At 45.4% G+C, this 13,546-nt stretch overlaps 1 protein-coding gene across 2 annotated transcripts; it reads left to right on the plus strand.

Moving 5' to 3' along the window:
• The first annotated feature begins 5,486 nt into the window (after window positions 1-5,486).
• On the plus strand, window positions 5,487-13,546 carry dcaf8 (DDB1 and CUL4 associated factor 8). 2 transcript variants are annotated; one of them, XM_028975512.1, is made up of 13 exons: window positions 5,487-5,706; window positions 6,808-6,867; window positions 6,979-7,050; window positions 7,426-8,060; window positions 8,136-8,276; window positions 8,692-8,786; window positions 8,875-8,985; window positions 9,063-9,193; window positions 9,272-9,379; window positions 9,767-9,897; window positions 9,976-10,095; window positions 10,770-10,886; window positions 11,777-13,546. In XM_028975512.1, exons 2-13 carry the CDS (start codon window positions 6,831-6,833, stop codon window positions 11,882-11,884), a joined length of 1,806 nt encoding a protein of 601 aa, XP_028831345.1. In that variant the 5' UTR covers window positions 5,487-5,706; window positions 6,808-6,830; the 3' UTR covers window positions 11,885-13,546. The 2 variants fall into 2 exon arrangements, with proteins under 2 accessions (XP_028831345.1, XP_028831346.1); XM_028975513.1 differs by having other exon boundaries at window positions 7,429-8,060.

Below are 13,546 nucleotides of genomic sequence, written 5' to 3' on the forward strand. Positions count from 1 at the left end.
AGGTATTTGACTTGTACTTCTTTGAATTACCTCCACCATACTTTGGGGATTGTTGTACACAAGGTATTTCTTGGTGAACCTCCTTGCTGTGTATGCTGGTGCATTTCTACAACCTGAATGTAACTATTCATAACCATGTCTGTCCAATTGCACCATTGGCCTTCCCAAGTTTTGATGAAAAGGTCTCTTTTTTTTCTTACATGCCTCTGCACCAGGTTGTGTCCTTCAGAGTGACAAGGACATTACCCAGACTTACAAAGATCCCCTTCAGTTTGTCTTCTGAGGTAAATAATTTCTGCCTGTTCACTCTATTATCTGGTACTGTTTACATCATTTTTACCATTTCAACATGCATGATACTTGTCTTTATCAGCCACAGACTCTGCACCCCATGTATGCGGGGTCATTTTAGTTGTGATTGATATCCACAGTGCCTTGAGAAGACCAGTCATGGGGAGGCAGAGCAAATTCAAGAGCAGCCTGTTCTCATGTTGGATGGTGATCCAGAACTGGACGACTCTGTTGAAGTGAGTGATGAGGCACAACAGTGCATTTCTCTTTAAAATCCCACAATCCAACTTCCTTACTGAGCCTCATTACACTTTACCCATGTGAAAAGCGAACTTGGATTTTTTTCTGTATTTCTGTCCATATCTGGCCATATTTCAAAACATATTCAGCATGCTTTAGTTTAACTACAAGATAAAATATACACAACACAAGAACAATGCTTGAGACAATAGATCCAGAAGCAGCGTTGTTCATATGTTACATTTTAACATCTGTTTTGGAAGATTCAGTTCTAATTGGAATATCCATATTTAAGAAGACTCCCTGATAACTTAGGTCCTGATGTGTGTGGCTGGTATCACTGCAAAGCTTAAACTCATTTTAAAGAGTCAGAAATTGAATGAAAGCATCTACTTAGAGAGAGCAACAGGATAGAATGTAGGATTTTATTTCCATTTTCTCCAAACATCCATAAAGAGCAGATTATATAGACCCTCCATTTTGGTGGTAACACTCCACAAAAACAGTGGTGTACCAGATACAGTGCAGTACTATTTTACAGGTTCAAGTTCAAGTTAACCTTTTTCCACCAGAATCTACAGTTGCTATGCTGGTGTTAGCGCTGGTGCCTAATCTGTGTCTTATTCTGCCTTAGCCAACTTGTTCCAGATAAGAATCTTTTGTAAAATTATTTGTTCGGTTCTGCATTCATGTTGAACATGTTCATGCACAACATTGTCCATGACATAGGTTCAGCAGCTGGAAGGGTCCACTCACCATGAATTTAACCTAAAACTTTAAAGTTCACAGCCAACTACTGTATCTAAAAGTGGCGTAATATAATCTCTCTTCTTTGTGGAAGTATTTATGTAGTTGCTTATTATATGTTATCTATGATTAGTGGGTATTTATTGTGCACTGGCTGCTTTTCAGGATAGAACTGTGGAGGTTCATCAGGCTTTGATGGCTGACTACTCAACAGTCGGAGCTGCCGTGTGGGATGGAGGAGTGAGTTTCTGGACTCCATATTACTGACTGATGAGAGGAATGGAGATATCATTAACTTTGGCTCTTTCTCTGTTTTTATTTTTCAGGAAAACAACACCCTGCTTGACTGGTGGAGAACAGTCGAAGGTAATGTGTCCGTGTTCATTCATACCTGTTATTTTGTATTACGTTTGTATGATATCTGATCTTTAGTGTTTTGAATTGTTAGGTTGGAAAGAGTGGAGCAATGAAGAACAGTGAGTAAAGCACAACTGTGTTGCACTCAAGGTCCAAACGGATCATTTCCCCATTTTGCTTAACCTCTGAAAGGTGATATGCAAGTGATATGCCTGTGCAAGGGAGGCATTACAAGTTTCACACATATTGAGTGGGAAGAAAATACAATTCATAATGTACCAACTGGTGACAGTACATCCCACAGCATCCCATATGGGACACATGCAAATGTTAAAATGTATAATATACATTTATCACTTTGACCTCCAAAAACACAGCACACTTCATTTCATATTTTCATAATTTCATACTGTGCTGTTACATATGTGCTAAGGCTATTTGCTAAGATTGGAGCTTGTTCAGTAGGGTAAGGTCAAGGCATCATTATTAACATAAATAAATAGATAAAAAGAAAGAAGTACTTAGTATTATCTGTATCTTGAAGAAAATAATTACCCTTTTTGTGGTAATTTCTGAACGCTATCTTTCATGATGTTAGTGTATAAACAGTGTTGATCTGTTGAAATGTGAAGAGCTCGATGGTTGGCGATTTTTAAACTTGTGCCTGTCAATGCATCATATTAAGTTTTATAAAGATAAGATCATCCTTCAAATATCTGTTCCCACAACAGGGTCATACAAATATTTGTATGAAATGCACATGCTGTATAGGTGCTGCAGTTACCTGTTCTTTCTCATCTATACGCATTTCCTAGTTGGTCTATGAGGCAGAATGAGCTTGCAAATCATGTGATTGTTGAGTTCTAGTTAAATTCTACTAACGGCGCAAACAGCAGTATATAATATTTTAGGGGTGTAGTATAGTTGTGTCAGTGTCAAGCGTTTTTCCTTTCTAGGGCAGTAGAGCAGGTGGCTGACCGCATCTACATGGCAGCCCGTTTGTTTGTGCACCTTTTTAACCAACGGGGGGCATCGCTGCAGCAGCGTGTGATGGAGCTGCTTGCTCTGGCTGATGCTGCCGACAGCTTCCACAAGAAGACTGTTTCGGCTGCTGTTGGAGGGGGCGTGGCCTGCGTTGCCGGAAGCTTGACCACCATCACTGGCCTCATCCTAGCGCCCTTCACTTTCGGCACCTCCGTCATAGTTGCAGCTGTGGGCATCGGCGTCGCCACGGCAGGCAGCATCACGTCAGCCACGGCCAACATTACAGACACCATTCACTCCAAAATGGACCGCAAGAAGGTGGAGAAGATGATCCAGGGCTATCAACAAGAACTCAAGGACATCAGGGACTGTCTGGAATTCCTGCAGGTGGGGAAAATATTTCATAAATGTCTGCGATTCAGAAAACTGGCACCCCCCATAATGTCCTTGCCTATGTGTGCTTTCAGGAGGGAATGGACACGCTGGAGAGGTGGGACTTTGAGCAGTACTGCAAGAGCGTGGCCAGGGGTCACCTGAGCCACAACATCCGCCATGTGCTGCGGGAGGGTGGACGTGCTGGCAAGGAGCTGATGGTGAACACCAGCCAAATCATCAGCACAGTGCAAGTTCTGACAGTGGCAGGCGGTGCAGCCAAGGCTGCTCATGCCATCAGCATAACCACCGGGGTCATGTCCGCGCTCTTCCTCGCGCTCGATGTCTTCTTCCTTGCCAAGGATTCCCACGAGCTGCGGAAAGGCGCAAAAACCAAGTTTGCCACCAAGATCCGGGAGGTGTGTAGGGATCTGCAGGACGGGCTGCTGGAGCTCAACAGGGTGAAGACCCAGCTGCAAACAACCATGGATGGGATTGAACTGGAGGAGTGTGAGGAAGAAGAAGAAGATGAAGGAAATGGTGGTGAAGCTGCAGAAAAACTGATTCAGCTAGAGCGGGAGCTGGACCTCCTTGAGGAAAAACTCTGTATGAGGGCACCGGAGGCGCTGATAGAAAAACACAGTGACATGAGAGAGAAGGTTACAAAGAGGAATAAAAGAAGAAAAGTAAAAACAGAGCAAATGCATGAAGAGATCATGAAAGGAACAAATGGCGTTGCAGAACTAAAAGAGAATAAGAAAGGACATGTAAAGATGGAGGAAGCAAATACAAAGTGTAAAAAAGAAGAAGTGAATAAATATGAGACGAAAGTGTGCGAGAGCAGAAATGGAAATGGGGAGGCAGAGAGCAATCGGAGGGATGTTGTGATAGAAGCGATAGGAAATACTAAGAAGGAAACAGCGGAGGGAAAGAGCTCAAACGAAAGAGGCACTGAGCATGAAAAAGAAGTCTTAAAGACAGGGGAATCATGTCGGAAAGAAGGAGCTGATCCAACCGATAAAGACGCAGGAAATAAGGAGAAACATTACCAGATCGAGTTTAATGACAGAATAAGCAACTGGAAAAGGGAAACTTCACAAGTGAGAGACACAAGGACACACATCTGGAGAGAGAAACTGGTGAACGGACAAAGCAAATGGAAAAGAACAAGAGAATCGTACCCAGAACTGAGAAACGAACTGGAATTGGTGGGTGGAGGGATGAACCCTGGGATGAGGGAAGTGGCAGGTGACAGAACGGACCCATTTCCCGTCCAATGCGTTCATCACATTGCAAACACGGCACAGCAAACAGACAAAGCAGACAAGACAGAAAAAGAGGTGGTGGAAAAGGTGATGAAGCAGGAATACGCTCAAAGAAACAGGAGCAGTGGGAGAAAAGATGGGGCTGTAGCAGAACCGGGTTCTTGCTTGAATTCGGATGTCCTACACAGAGATGGGCTCAGAATATAACGTCCACATCGCAACGTAACCTGACGACTCCTCATTAAACTCACCCAGAGACTAATTCTCCACAACGACAGTCCAGCAAGACAACTTCGGTCATCTGATCAGCTGCTATTGACTAACCCTAACCCTAGGACTAGACTACAGACTCGTGGATATCTCGTGGCCTTTGGGGTAGCAGCTTCCCTGGCATGTTAGATCTGCTCCCACTCTAGAGGTCTTTAAGGCAAGGTTAAGAACTGGGTAAGGAGCAATGTTTATTGTTATTTTTTACTGCTTTTATGTTTTTATTATTTTATGTTTTATGCTTACTTTCATCTGTTCTTAGCGGTTATGTAGGCATTACCTTGTTCAGCACCTTGGCCAACTGGCTGTACGCTATAAATAAACTGAACTTGAACATGAATGGGGCTTGTTCAAACCATTCTTTTTTGTTATACTTCTATTATGGCGTCCTGCGTTAGTATGATCGGATGGTTTATAAAATGTACTGGGTTCTAAATGTGAACCGATGTTAGCATCCTGGCTCAGGATCAGCAGGTGAACTTCTGGAAGACGATCAGTAGCAACTTAATTTTTGCACTTGAGCTCTCAGCATTCATTCAAATCCTACACAATTTTTAAGAGTGATCTGAATACTTTCTCAAGGGCAGTTTTTTTCATGACTATAGCCAAACAAAAAGAATGTCATCTGTCATAGTGCTGTAATTGGTGCATGTGAATAAGTCTTGTCCTGACACCGTGTGGTCGTAATTTGGATATTTTCATCTCATTATGCCTCAGTTTGCAAATTTCCACACATCAAAGGAACAAATAAGCAAGAAATAATGTAGGTGGCGTCGTTTTTAAAAATGAACTAATTTCGCATGGCTGTTGTTTTGATGCTGCGAGCTGCTTCCGGTGTTGCGCGGCGCTGGCTGCGCTGCGCTCTCCCGCCGATCTGGGATCAGCCTCACCGCCGCTCTCATGGCGCTTGAGGCCGCTGTCAGGTCGCGGTAAGCTGGTCCCGAGTCAGCGACGGCACCCAACTTCTACCACCGCCGCTCGCCGGAAACGGAAAGAGTTAAAGTTCCAAAAACAAACCGAGGAGAAACAGCGGAGTTGCTAGGTCTGCGCGACTCTGCTCCCAGGCGTGTTCATGCGGCGTCGCCTTGTCCCCTCTGCTGCCAGCCGAGTGGCCTGAAGTCCGGGTCGGGGACGGAAATCCTGCGCCAGGATCGGAGGTCGGCTCGGCGCGGGCCTGCAGCAGGTAGCGGCCGCCCGTGTCGACTGCGCCGCGGGGGGAGATGGATTATCGGGGCATCACCGTGTTCTGCGGCCGTCTGTCGTGTTGTCCCCGGTCGTCAGTGGGACGCGGAGGCCAATCTGGCGAATTAATCAGCCCCATCTTGCCATGTCGCCCGACAGGTGACACGTTACGTGTCGCGTTTAGCATTAAAGACAGGCCGATGGATTACAGTGCCTAACTAGTCCTGTCTCGTGGAATGAAGCCGGGTTGACTAGTCCAGGGTCGGTCGTAATAACTCTTTATGTCGCCTTTGCTTGTGGCAGCTGTTTGGACGAATCGAAAGTGCCACTTCTTTTTAAATAGTCGAGCCATATCAGTTTACAGAAGAACAGGCTTCGCCAGAGATCGGCGGGATAATTAAAGAAAGCCGGGCAGTCAACAGGCTGACAGTTTATTAACGAGTAGAGTCCCCGTCCCCGTCCCCGTCCCACACTTCATTCACTGCCATCGAGTTGTCATTTCAGCTACACGGTGAAACGAAACCACGTGCTGCATGTAACATTTAAACAACGTTACGTACTGACATAATGTACACGTGTGCGACACAGTAAAGTGCGAACATGGGACACAGGCAGCATAAAAAAAACAGTGAAATTAGTAAAGAATGTGCAGAGTAAAAAAATAGGTGGTAGTATCCTATGAACCAGAAGACCCAGGTTCAAATCCTACTTACTACCATTGTGTCCCTGAGTAAGACACTTAACTCCAAGTTGCTTCAGGGGGGGACTGTCCCTGTATCTACTGATTGTAAGTCGCTCTGGATAAGGGCGCCTGATAAATGCCGTAAATGTGCAAATACCGCTGTAATTGAGAGAGGTTGTGAATACAGGAGGTGGCCTGTGGAATGAAGCTGTTGCAACTGTCTGGCAGCGATCAAATCAATTCAAAGAACTTGATTAGGCCCCGACGGGCGATTTAAAATGCGCACACATATGATAGTTGTATAACAATTTTCTGAATATGTACCGAGGGCCGAATGTTTCGTACCTTTTCCCAGAAGGTTTAGTGTATTTGCATGATGATGTAGTGTTTTTAAAAATGTCCTTCCGCTCTCGTTGAAAGGGAGACCGGAGGAGTGAGCGAGAATGGCAGACGCCAGCAGTGAGTCCAGCGGAACCAAGGGTGAGACAGTCTGCCAGCTTTTGTCATGTTTGTCATCAGGTGTCTATAGTGGCTTGATACTATTGGCTGAGATGGCGTAAGTAGGTTTTGCTGCTTCTTTTTTCCATGAAGGTGACTCAAAGGACCCGGAATCTGGCGAGGGTTTGAGGGCGGGGAATGAAGTCCAGCCCTCCTCCGACTCAGGTGGTCACTCGTTTTTGTTTTTTTTTAGTTTTGCTGTTAAATACAACTGTAGTGCGTGTGTCCGGAAAATATATTTTACAGTAATTTATTTATAATTCCCTGTCATTCAAGAGGCCATGTGTTTTTCCTGCCACGCACGCCAGTCCAGTGTTTGGTCTTCACAGTGATCTTTCATTATGAAGTTTACTGGAACCCAGGGCTGGGTGATTACGTTGATGATCATGATATGATCCATAGGGGTTGGCGGTTTAAGTTTGTGTTATGTTATTAATCCCACGAGTCAGTTTAAGGGACTGCGCACTGTGTACTTCTGTATTAGAACTTGGTTGGGGGCTGGAACGGCACTCATCTGTTGATTAACTCTCTCCTCCGCAGCAGATTCAAGTCGTGCTCTTGGTGCAGAGGACGGGCAGCCAGAAGCCGAGCAGGAGAGAGCACCAGGCGAGGAGGAGGAGGGGGAGGAAGACACTGACAGCATGGACGGCAGCGGGCTGTACTCCCTGACGGAGGAGGGAGGTGGGAGCAGAGAGAGGGCCATAGAGGAGAGGGACGGCACGTCCGGAAGGCGAGCCGGAAGAAAGAGGAACAGACCCAGCAGTGGCACCGCCCGCCGCTCCTCCAGCTCCAGCTCTGACGAAGACGACGAGGACGACGAGGAAGAGCTGGAGGAGGAGCAGGATGATCAGGTCATGGAGGAGTGGCTGGGGGCGGAGCTGCGCGACCTGGGCCATCTCGCGTGGCAGGCGGTGCCCTCGCTCCGTGCCCGGGAGATCGGCAGGGACTCGCAGCAGTTTGTTCGCCGCGTGTGTGGGTCGCGGGGGCTGGTCCAGCGCTTGGAGCTCCAGGGCCGCTTGGAGAAGCACTCGGGCTGCGTCAACACCCTGCACTTTAACCCCTCGGGCACCCGCCTGGCCTCCGGCAGTGACGACCTGCGCGTGGTGATTTGGGACTGGGCGAGGCGTCGTGATGAACTAGTCTTCGACAGTGGCCACAAGAGTAACGTTTTCCAGGTAAGGGCAGGAGCCGACTGGAATGGCTTCTTGAAGACCGGGTCCTTACTGCCTCTTCTCTTGTTCTGTTTCCAGGCCAAGTTCCTCCCTCACAGCGGTGACTCTACTTTGGCCATGTGTGCCCGTGACGGGCAGATCCGGGTGGCTGAACTGTCTGCCACTCAGCGTTGTAAGAACACCAAGAAAGTGGCACAGCACAAGGGTGCAGCACACAAGGTGCTTTTTTCCCCCTCTAGGTGTCTAATCTCAAAGCTGGTCTGTGAATCTCAACAAACAGCCTTTGGGTCAGGAAAAGTGGGATCCACACTGTAATGGTCTCGCCATTTTCATTGGGGTCCTGGGATCTGACCTTTAGGATGTTGTATTATATTTTTTTTAATGGTGCACACAGCAGTTAAACATGTGTCTCACAATACTATCAAACAATAGAAATTTAAACTTTGATTGACAAATTGATTGACAGCACCAATACTGGTGCCTTGTGAGTGGCGTGAACATTTTTGTAACCCATCAAAATGCAGACCATTTCTTAAAAGGCTTTTGATTCAATCAAGGTGGCGCCCTCACCAGGTCTGTACCAACTCCTAGTTTTCCTCTGTGAAAAGAGACTTGCTGGGTTTTTTCCCCCCAGTTGGCCCTGGAGCCAGACTCTCCCTGCTCATTTCTGTCTGCCGGAGAAGATGCTGTTGTGTTTGGCATCGATCTGAGGCTTGATCGGCCTGCAAAGTGAGTTCTCACTCATGCTAAATATTATAATACCTGTGAGACCTGTCTGTCTGTCTGTCTGTCTGACTCCAAGACTCTCTGTCCTCAGTAAATTAGTGGTGGTTAAGGAGGGCGACAAGAAAGTGGGTCTGTATACTATCTTTGTGAACCCGGCCAACACGCACCACTTCGCTGTCGGGGGGAGGGATCAGTACGTGAGGTGAGGCCAAAGAAATGTTTCCATCTCTCTTAAGGTCTCTATTAAATTGTCCTCACTGTCTCTTCCCTTTCTGGTAGGATTTATGATCAGCGAAAGATCAATGAGAATGACAATAATGGGGTTCTGAAGAAGTTCTGCCCCGATCATCTGGTGTCCAGTGATTCCAAAACAAATATCACCTGTCTGGTGTACAGCCATGATGGTTCAGGTAACATACCATCTTTTTCCGAAGCCCGATTACAGACATACTGTGACATACTGCAGCATTTCTCCTCTCTCCTCTCAGAGCTTTTAGCCAGTTACAACGATGAGGACATTTACATGTTTGACTCCAGCCACAGCAATGGAGCCGACTACTGCAGGAGATACAAGGGCCATCGCAACAATGCTACAGGTACTGAAGTGCCACGCTATTGGGGAAAAATATTGTGGCATCTTATAAATTATAAATATAAAATGGGTTTTGGAGGTGTAACAAAAATATTGCTGTATTCCATTACCAACACTGTTTACTTGTTTAATTTTAATATCCGTGGTTATTACTGTTGTAGTAATTCAATACACTTGCTATACTCCAACAAGGTTATATATTATCAGTAAAAATGTTATTAGGTTCATTACATGACGCAGCAAGTGATTACCTTTTCAATTAAAAAAAAAATTGCATTAAAATAGGATGCTGAACACCTCAGCTTGGGTCTGTGCATGTTTTGGTTCAGTTTTAATGATTACTTTTGTGTCTGTGTGTGTGTGTGTGTGTGTGTCTGTGCGCGCATCTTAGTCAAGGGGGTCAACTTTTATGGGCCATGCAGTGAGTTTGTGGTAAGCGGCAGCGACTGTGGACACATTTACATTTGGGACAAGAAGTCTGCTCGCATTGTCCAGTTCATGGAGGGCGATAAAGGAGGAGTGGTGAGTTACTGTCCTTCCTTAAATTGATGTCAGAAGAAATGCCATTTGTCACTCTTCCTTTCTGCGTTTGACTTGAAGGTAAATTGTCTGGAGCCACACCCACATCTGCCTGGTTTAGCCACCAGTGGACTGGATCACGATGTGAAGCTATGGGCACCGACTTCAGAAACACCTACTGGACTAAAAGGCCTTAAAGAGGTACAAAAATTCCCGACATGCTCCAGATGGGGGTTTTGGGATGGGGATTTTAAGATCATTACACCTGCTTTGAAATCATAGGGCTGAGCAATAGTTAGGTCAAGAACCTGTCATTCCATTACTGACTTTTTTTCCCCCTGACATGCTGAATAGTATGACACCGACCGCCCTCAGTTAGTAAGTAGTGCTTCACTGTCTCAACAACACACAAATACATATACAGTGAGACGAAATATCATTCTCCACGACCGTACGTACAACAGCGCACAAGACAGATCACAGCGTGGGTGGGGTTTTAATACTTCAGAGACACAACAATACAAAATGAAGTACTAGTAGTGGTGTGGAAAAGAGAAAGACAATTAGACTAGGACTGAATAAAAGGACATGGAGAATACCTTCAATATGAAAAATGGTATGAATGTGCAGATATTCAGAAAAAAGTAAAGCGAGTTGTGCAAGAATGTGATTCATGTGTAGGAGTACAAGTATGCATAGATGTTAATATTTCCAGATTGTAGCAGGATTGAATGAATAAATATAAGTAGGGTTTGAGGAACTCAACAATAAGGGTGAGGTCCATTGGTGCATCCGTGTGATGTGCTGGACAACCAAGAATTTCCATTAGTCAGGGGGCTGTGGACTGATGATTATAATCAATGCTTGTTGTGCAGGTGATGAAGAAGAATAAACATGAGCGTGATGAAGACAGTGTTCGCCATGCCGACCAGTATGACACGCAGCTGCTGTGGTTCCTCATGAGTTACATGAGAAACCGCCGGCCACAGAGGGTAAGATGGAATATGGAAGAACTCCAAACAACCCAATGATAGTTAGTGGGGTTTGAACCTGTGACTTTGTGGTCTTCTGGTTCATAGTCGACCATGTTACACACTATGCTACTACCATCCTGGTTCATGTAATTGAACTTGCGAGGGGATATCACATCATTTAATGAATTTGGATGCAAGGCCCTAATCTGTCATTTTGGTCCAAGGTGATGCTTAAAGGTTCCCTTCTATGAAAGCTACAGACATTTAAATGGCGCATGCTACAGAAATCTCATTGGGGGACTGGATCAGTATGGCTGAATTTCAGAAAGAGATACTGTATCTGAAGTATCTCTTTCTGAAATTCAGCCATACTGATCCAGTCCCCCAATGAGATTTCTGTAGCATGCGCCGTTTAGATGTCTGTTGCTTTAAATGCAAATGAGGAGTAGAGAGGCAGGACGAGGAGGAAGTTGGGTGGGCCTTTGCTGAAATGACTGCAACAACACCATTTATCAACCACAATGTTTGGTGCAGACAGGAAGTCGTGTCTGCATTTTTTCTTGAAAAAAAATGAACTCACTTGTCTTTTGATAAAATTCTCTTGTGCTTACTTTTTACATCCAAGAGTGACTTACAATCAGTAGTGACAGGGACAGTCTACCTGGAGACACTCAGACACAATTGTAGTAAGTGGAGTTTGAACCTGGGACTTTGTGGTTTTCTGGTTCATATGCCAGTGTCTTATCCACTAGGCTACTAACAGCCATTATGTTCTATTTTCTTTTTATGTATGTGTGTGTGTGTGTGTGTGTGTGTGTGTGTGTGTGTGTGTGTGTCAAACCAACTATCCACCTTAACTTTTTTGTTTTATCACATTGTTAGTAATTTTGTCTGGTTTTGGTCCTCAGACTCGTCGAGGGGAAGCAGAGGGAGAGACAGACGAGTCATGGAGCTCTCCAGACTCCTCAGATGAAGAGGACGGGGGCCCTGACCATGTGCAGTGCATGTCATCCTGAACTTCTCACACACACACACACACACACACACACACACACTTAACTAGACTCCTGTGTAATCCATCTATACCCTTACACACACACCACATAGTTGCGCTCATAGACACTGGACATACTACACTGGGTCACACAGCGAGGCCACAGCAGAACACACACATGCTGTCTCTATCAAAGTGAGCAAGAGACAGCAGGGTTGATTGAAATGAAGACCTAATATCTCACACACACTCAATACACACATGCAGTCAGATGTAAGAAAAAAAAAAAAAAACATTTCCCCCCCCAGCATGGGAAACCGGTTGCTTCAGTGCGGAGTGCAGTAGCTAGTGCTATTCTGGAGCTGCTCCCAATGGCCGGACAGGCTGTTGACCTTGTGGTCTTTTGAAACCAGCATCACTCCGTTAGCCCCTGCAAGCAGGGAGGCACTTATTTTGCCTGCGCGGAGACCTTTCCTGACCGAACCCCTTTTGCAGACTAGTTTGCTGACCTCCTCTCTCTTTCTCTCTCTCTTTGTGTGTGTGCGTGTGTGTGGACGCGCACTTGTGAAGTGAAACTGCCACAGCCTGAACCTCACACATTGAGTTTACCACACAAGCAGAGTGAACCAGACACACACCATCCAGTCAACCATCCTCAGTTTTGCTGTGCCCTTACCCCAACGCTACTGAGGCACTTTAATCAGGGATTTGTTAGTCTGTAAGACCTGTGTGCGCTTTAGGGCCATGCAATACTTTCTGTGTCATACTTAATGACAACTTGCTATAGTCTTTTTCTCCCTCTTTCTGTTCTGTCTGACCCGGCCTAACACCCCCGTCCTCTTTTTATGTTCCTTCAGCTTTGTCTTTCTGGACTTTTCAGACTTTTCAGTTTAGACTGAACCCAGAGCTTTGGTGCCAGCTGTATGTTGGTATTTGCACTTATTAGAAAGTAATTCTGCACCTCCTCCTCGCCCCAACCAACACTTCAGCTACACCTCACATGATCAGCAGGAGGGCTCACATTTGACTCCTGCTCCCTTGCTCCCCCCGCCCCTACGTACAGGATGAGACCCTGAGGCCTGTCGTGACCTCCTTCATTACTCCTGTAGAGCCGCTGATAAGAGACTTGAATTTGTCCCCTGGTAGAAATGGAGTGATGGGTGTGACCCTGAATGCGTGATGGGGGGTTAATGAGGGACCGGCTTTAGGGTCCAGACGGGTGAACAGTTTTGCCTGTTTTTTGTTCCCCCCCCCCAATTCTCTTTTCTACGTGAAAATAAGTTAAAAAGATTTTCTATGTATATAAATATATATATTACAGAATAAACTGTAAAGAATTCATCTTGAACTTATACTCTTTGAAAAGGATGTCAAAATATTCAATTGGTATTGATTGAAGAGGTTTATATTATTGAAGCGGAGCAGTTTTGAAATTGTTGGCATATTGTGGAAGAAAGCATCAGTTGTCTGACATCATTAACAGAAAAATCACCGTCAATTTGACCATTTTTGTTTTATTGTCTTTCAAAGCTCATTTGTCTTCAAAGACAGACCCACGCCTGGCCACTGGCATTTTCTTCATGTGTAAATGTTTTTCATTGATTATTTATCCCACAGCTGCCTAATGTTCTACCGGTTCAGTTCATACCATGTACAATTTGTGCAGTAAAAGAGTTGAAATGCT

This window comes from Denticeps clupeoides, chromosome 4 (assembly GCF_900700375.1).
Source record: "Denticeps clupeoides chromosome 4, fDenClu1.1, whole genome shotgun sequence".
NCBI lineage: Eukaryota > Metazoa > Chordata > Actinopteri > Clupeiformes > Denticipitidae > Denticeps > Denticeps clupeoides.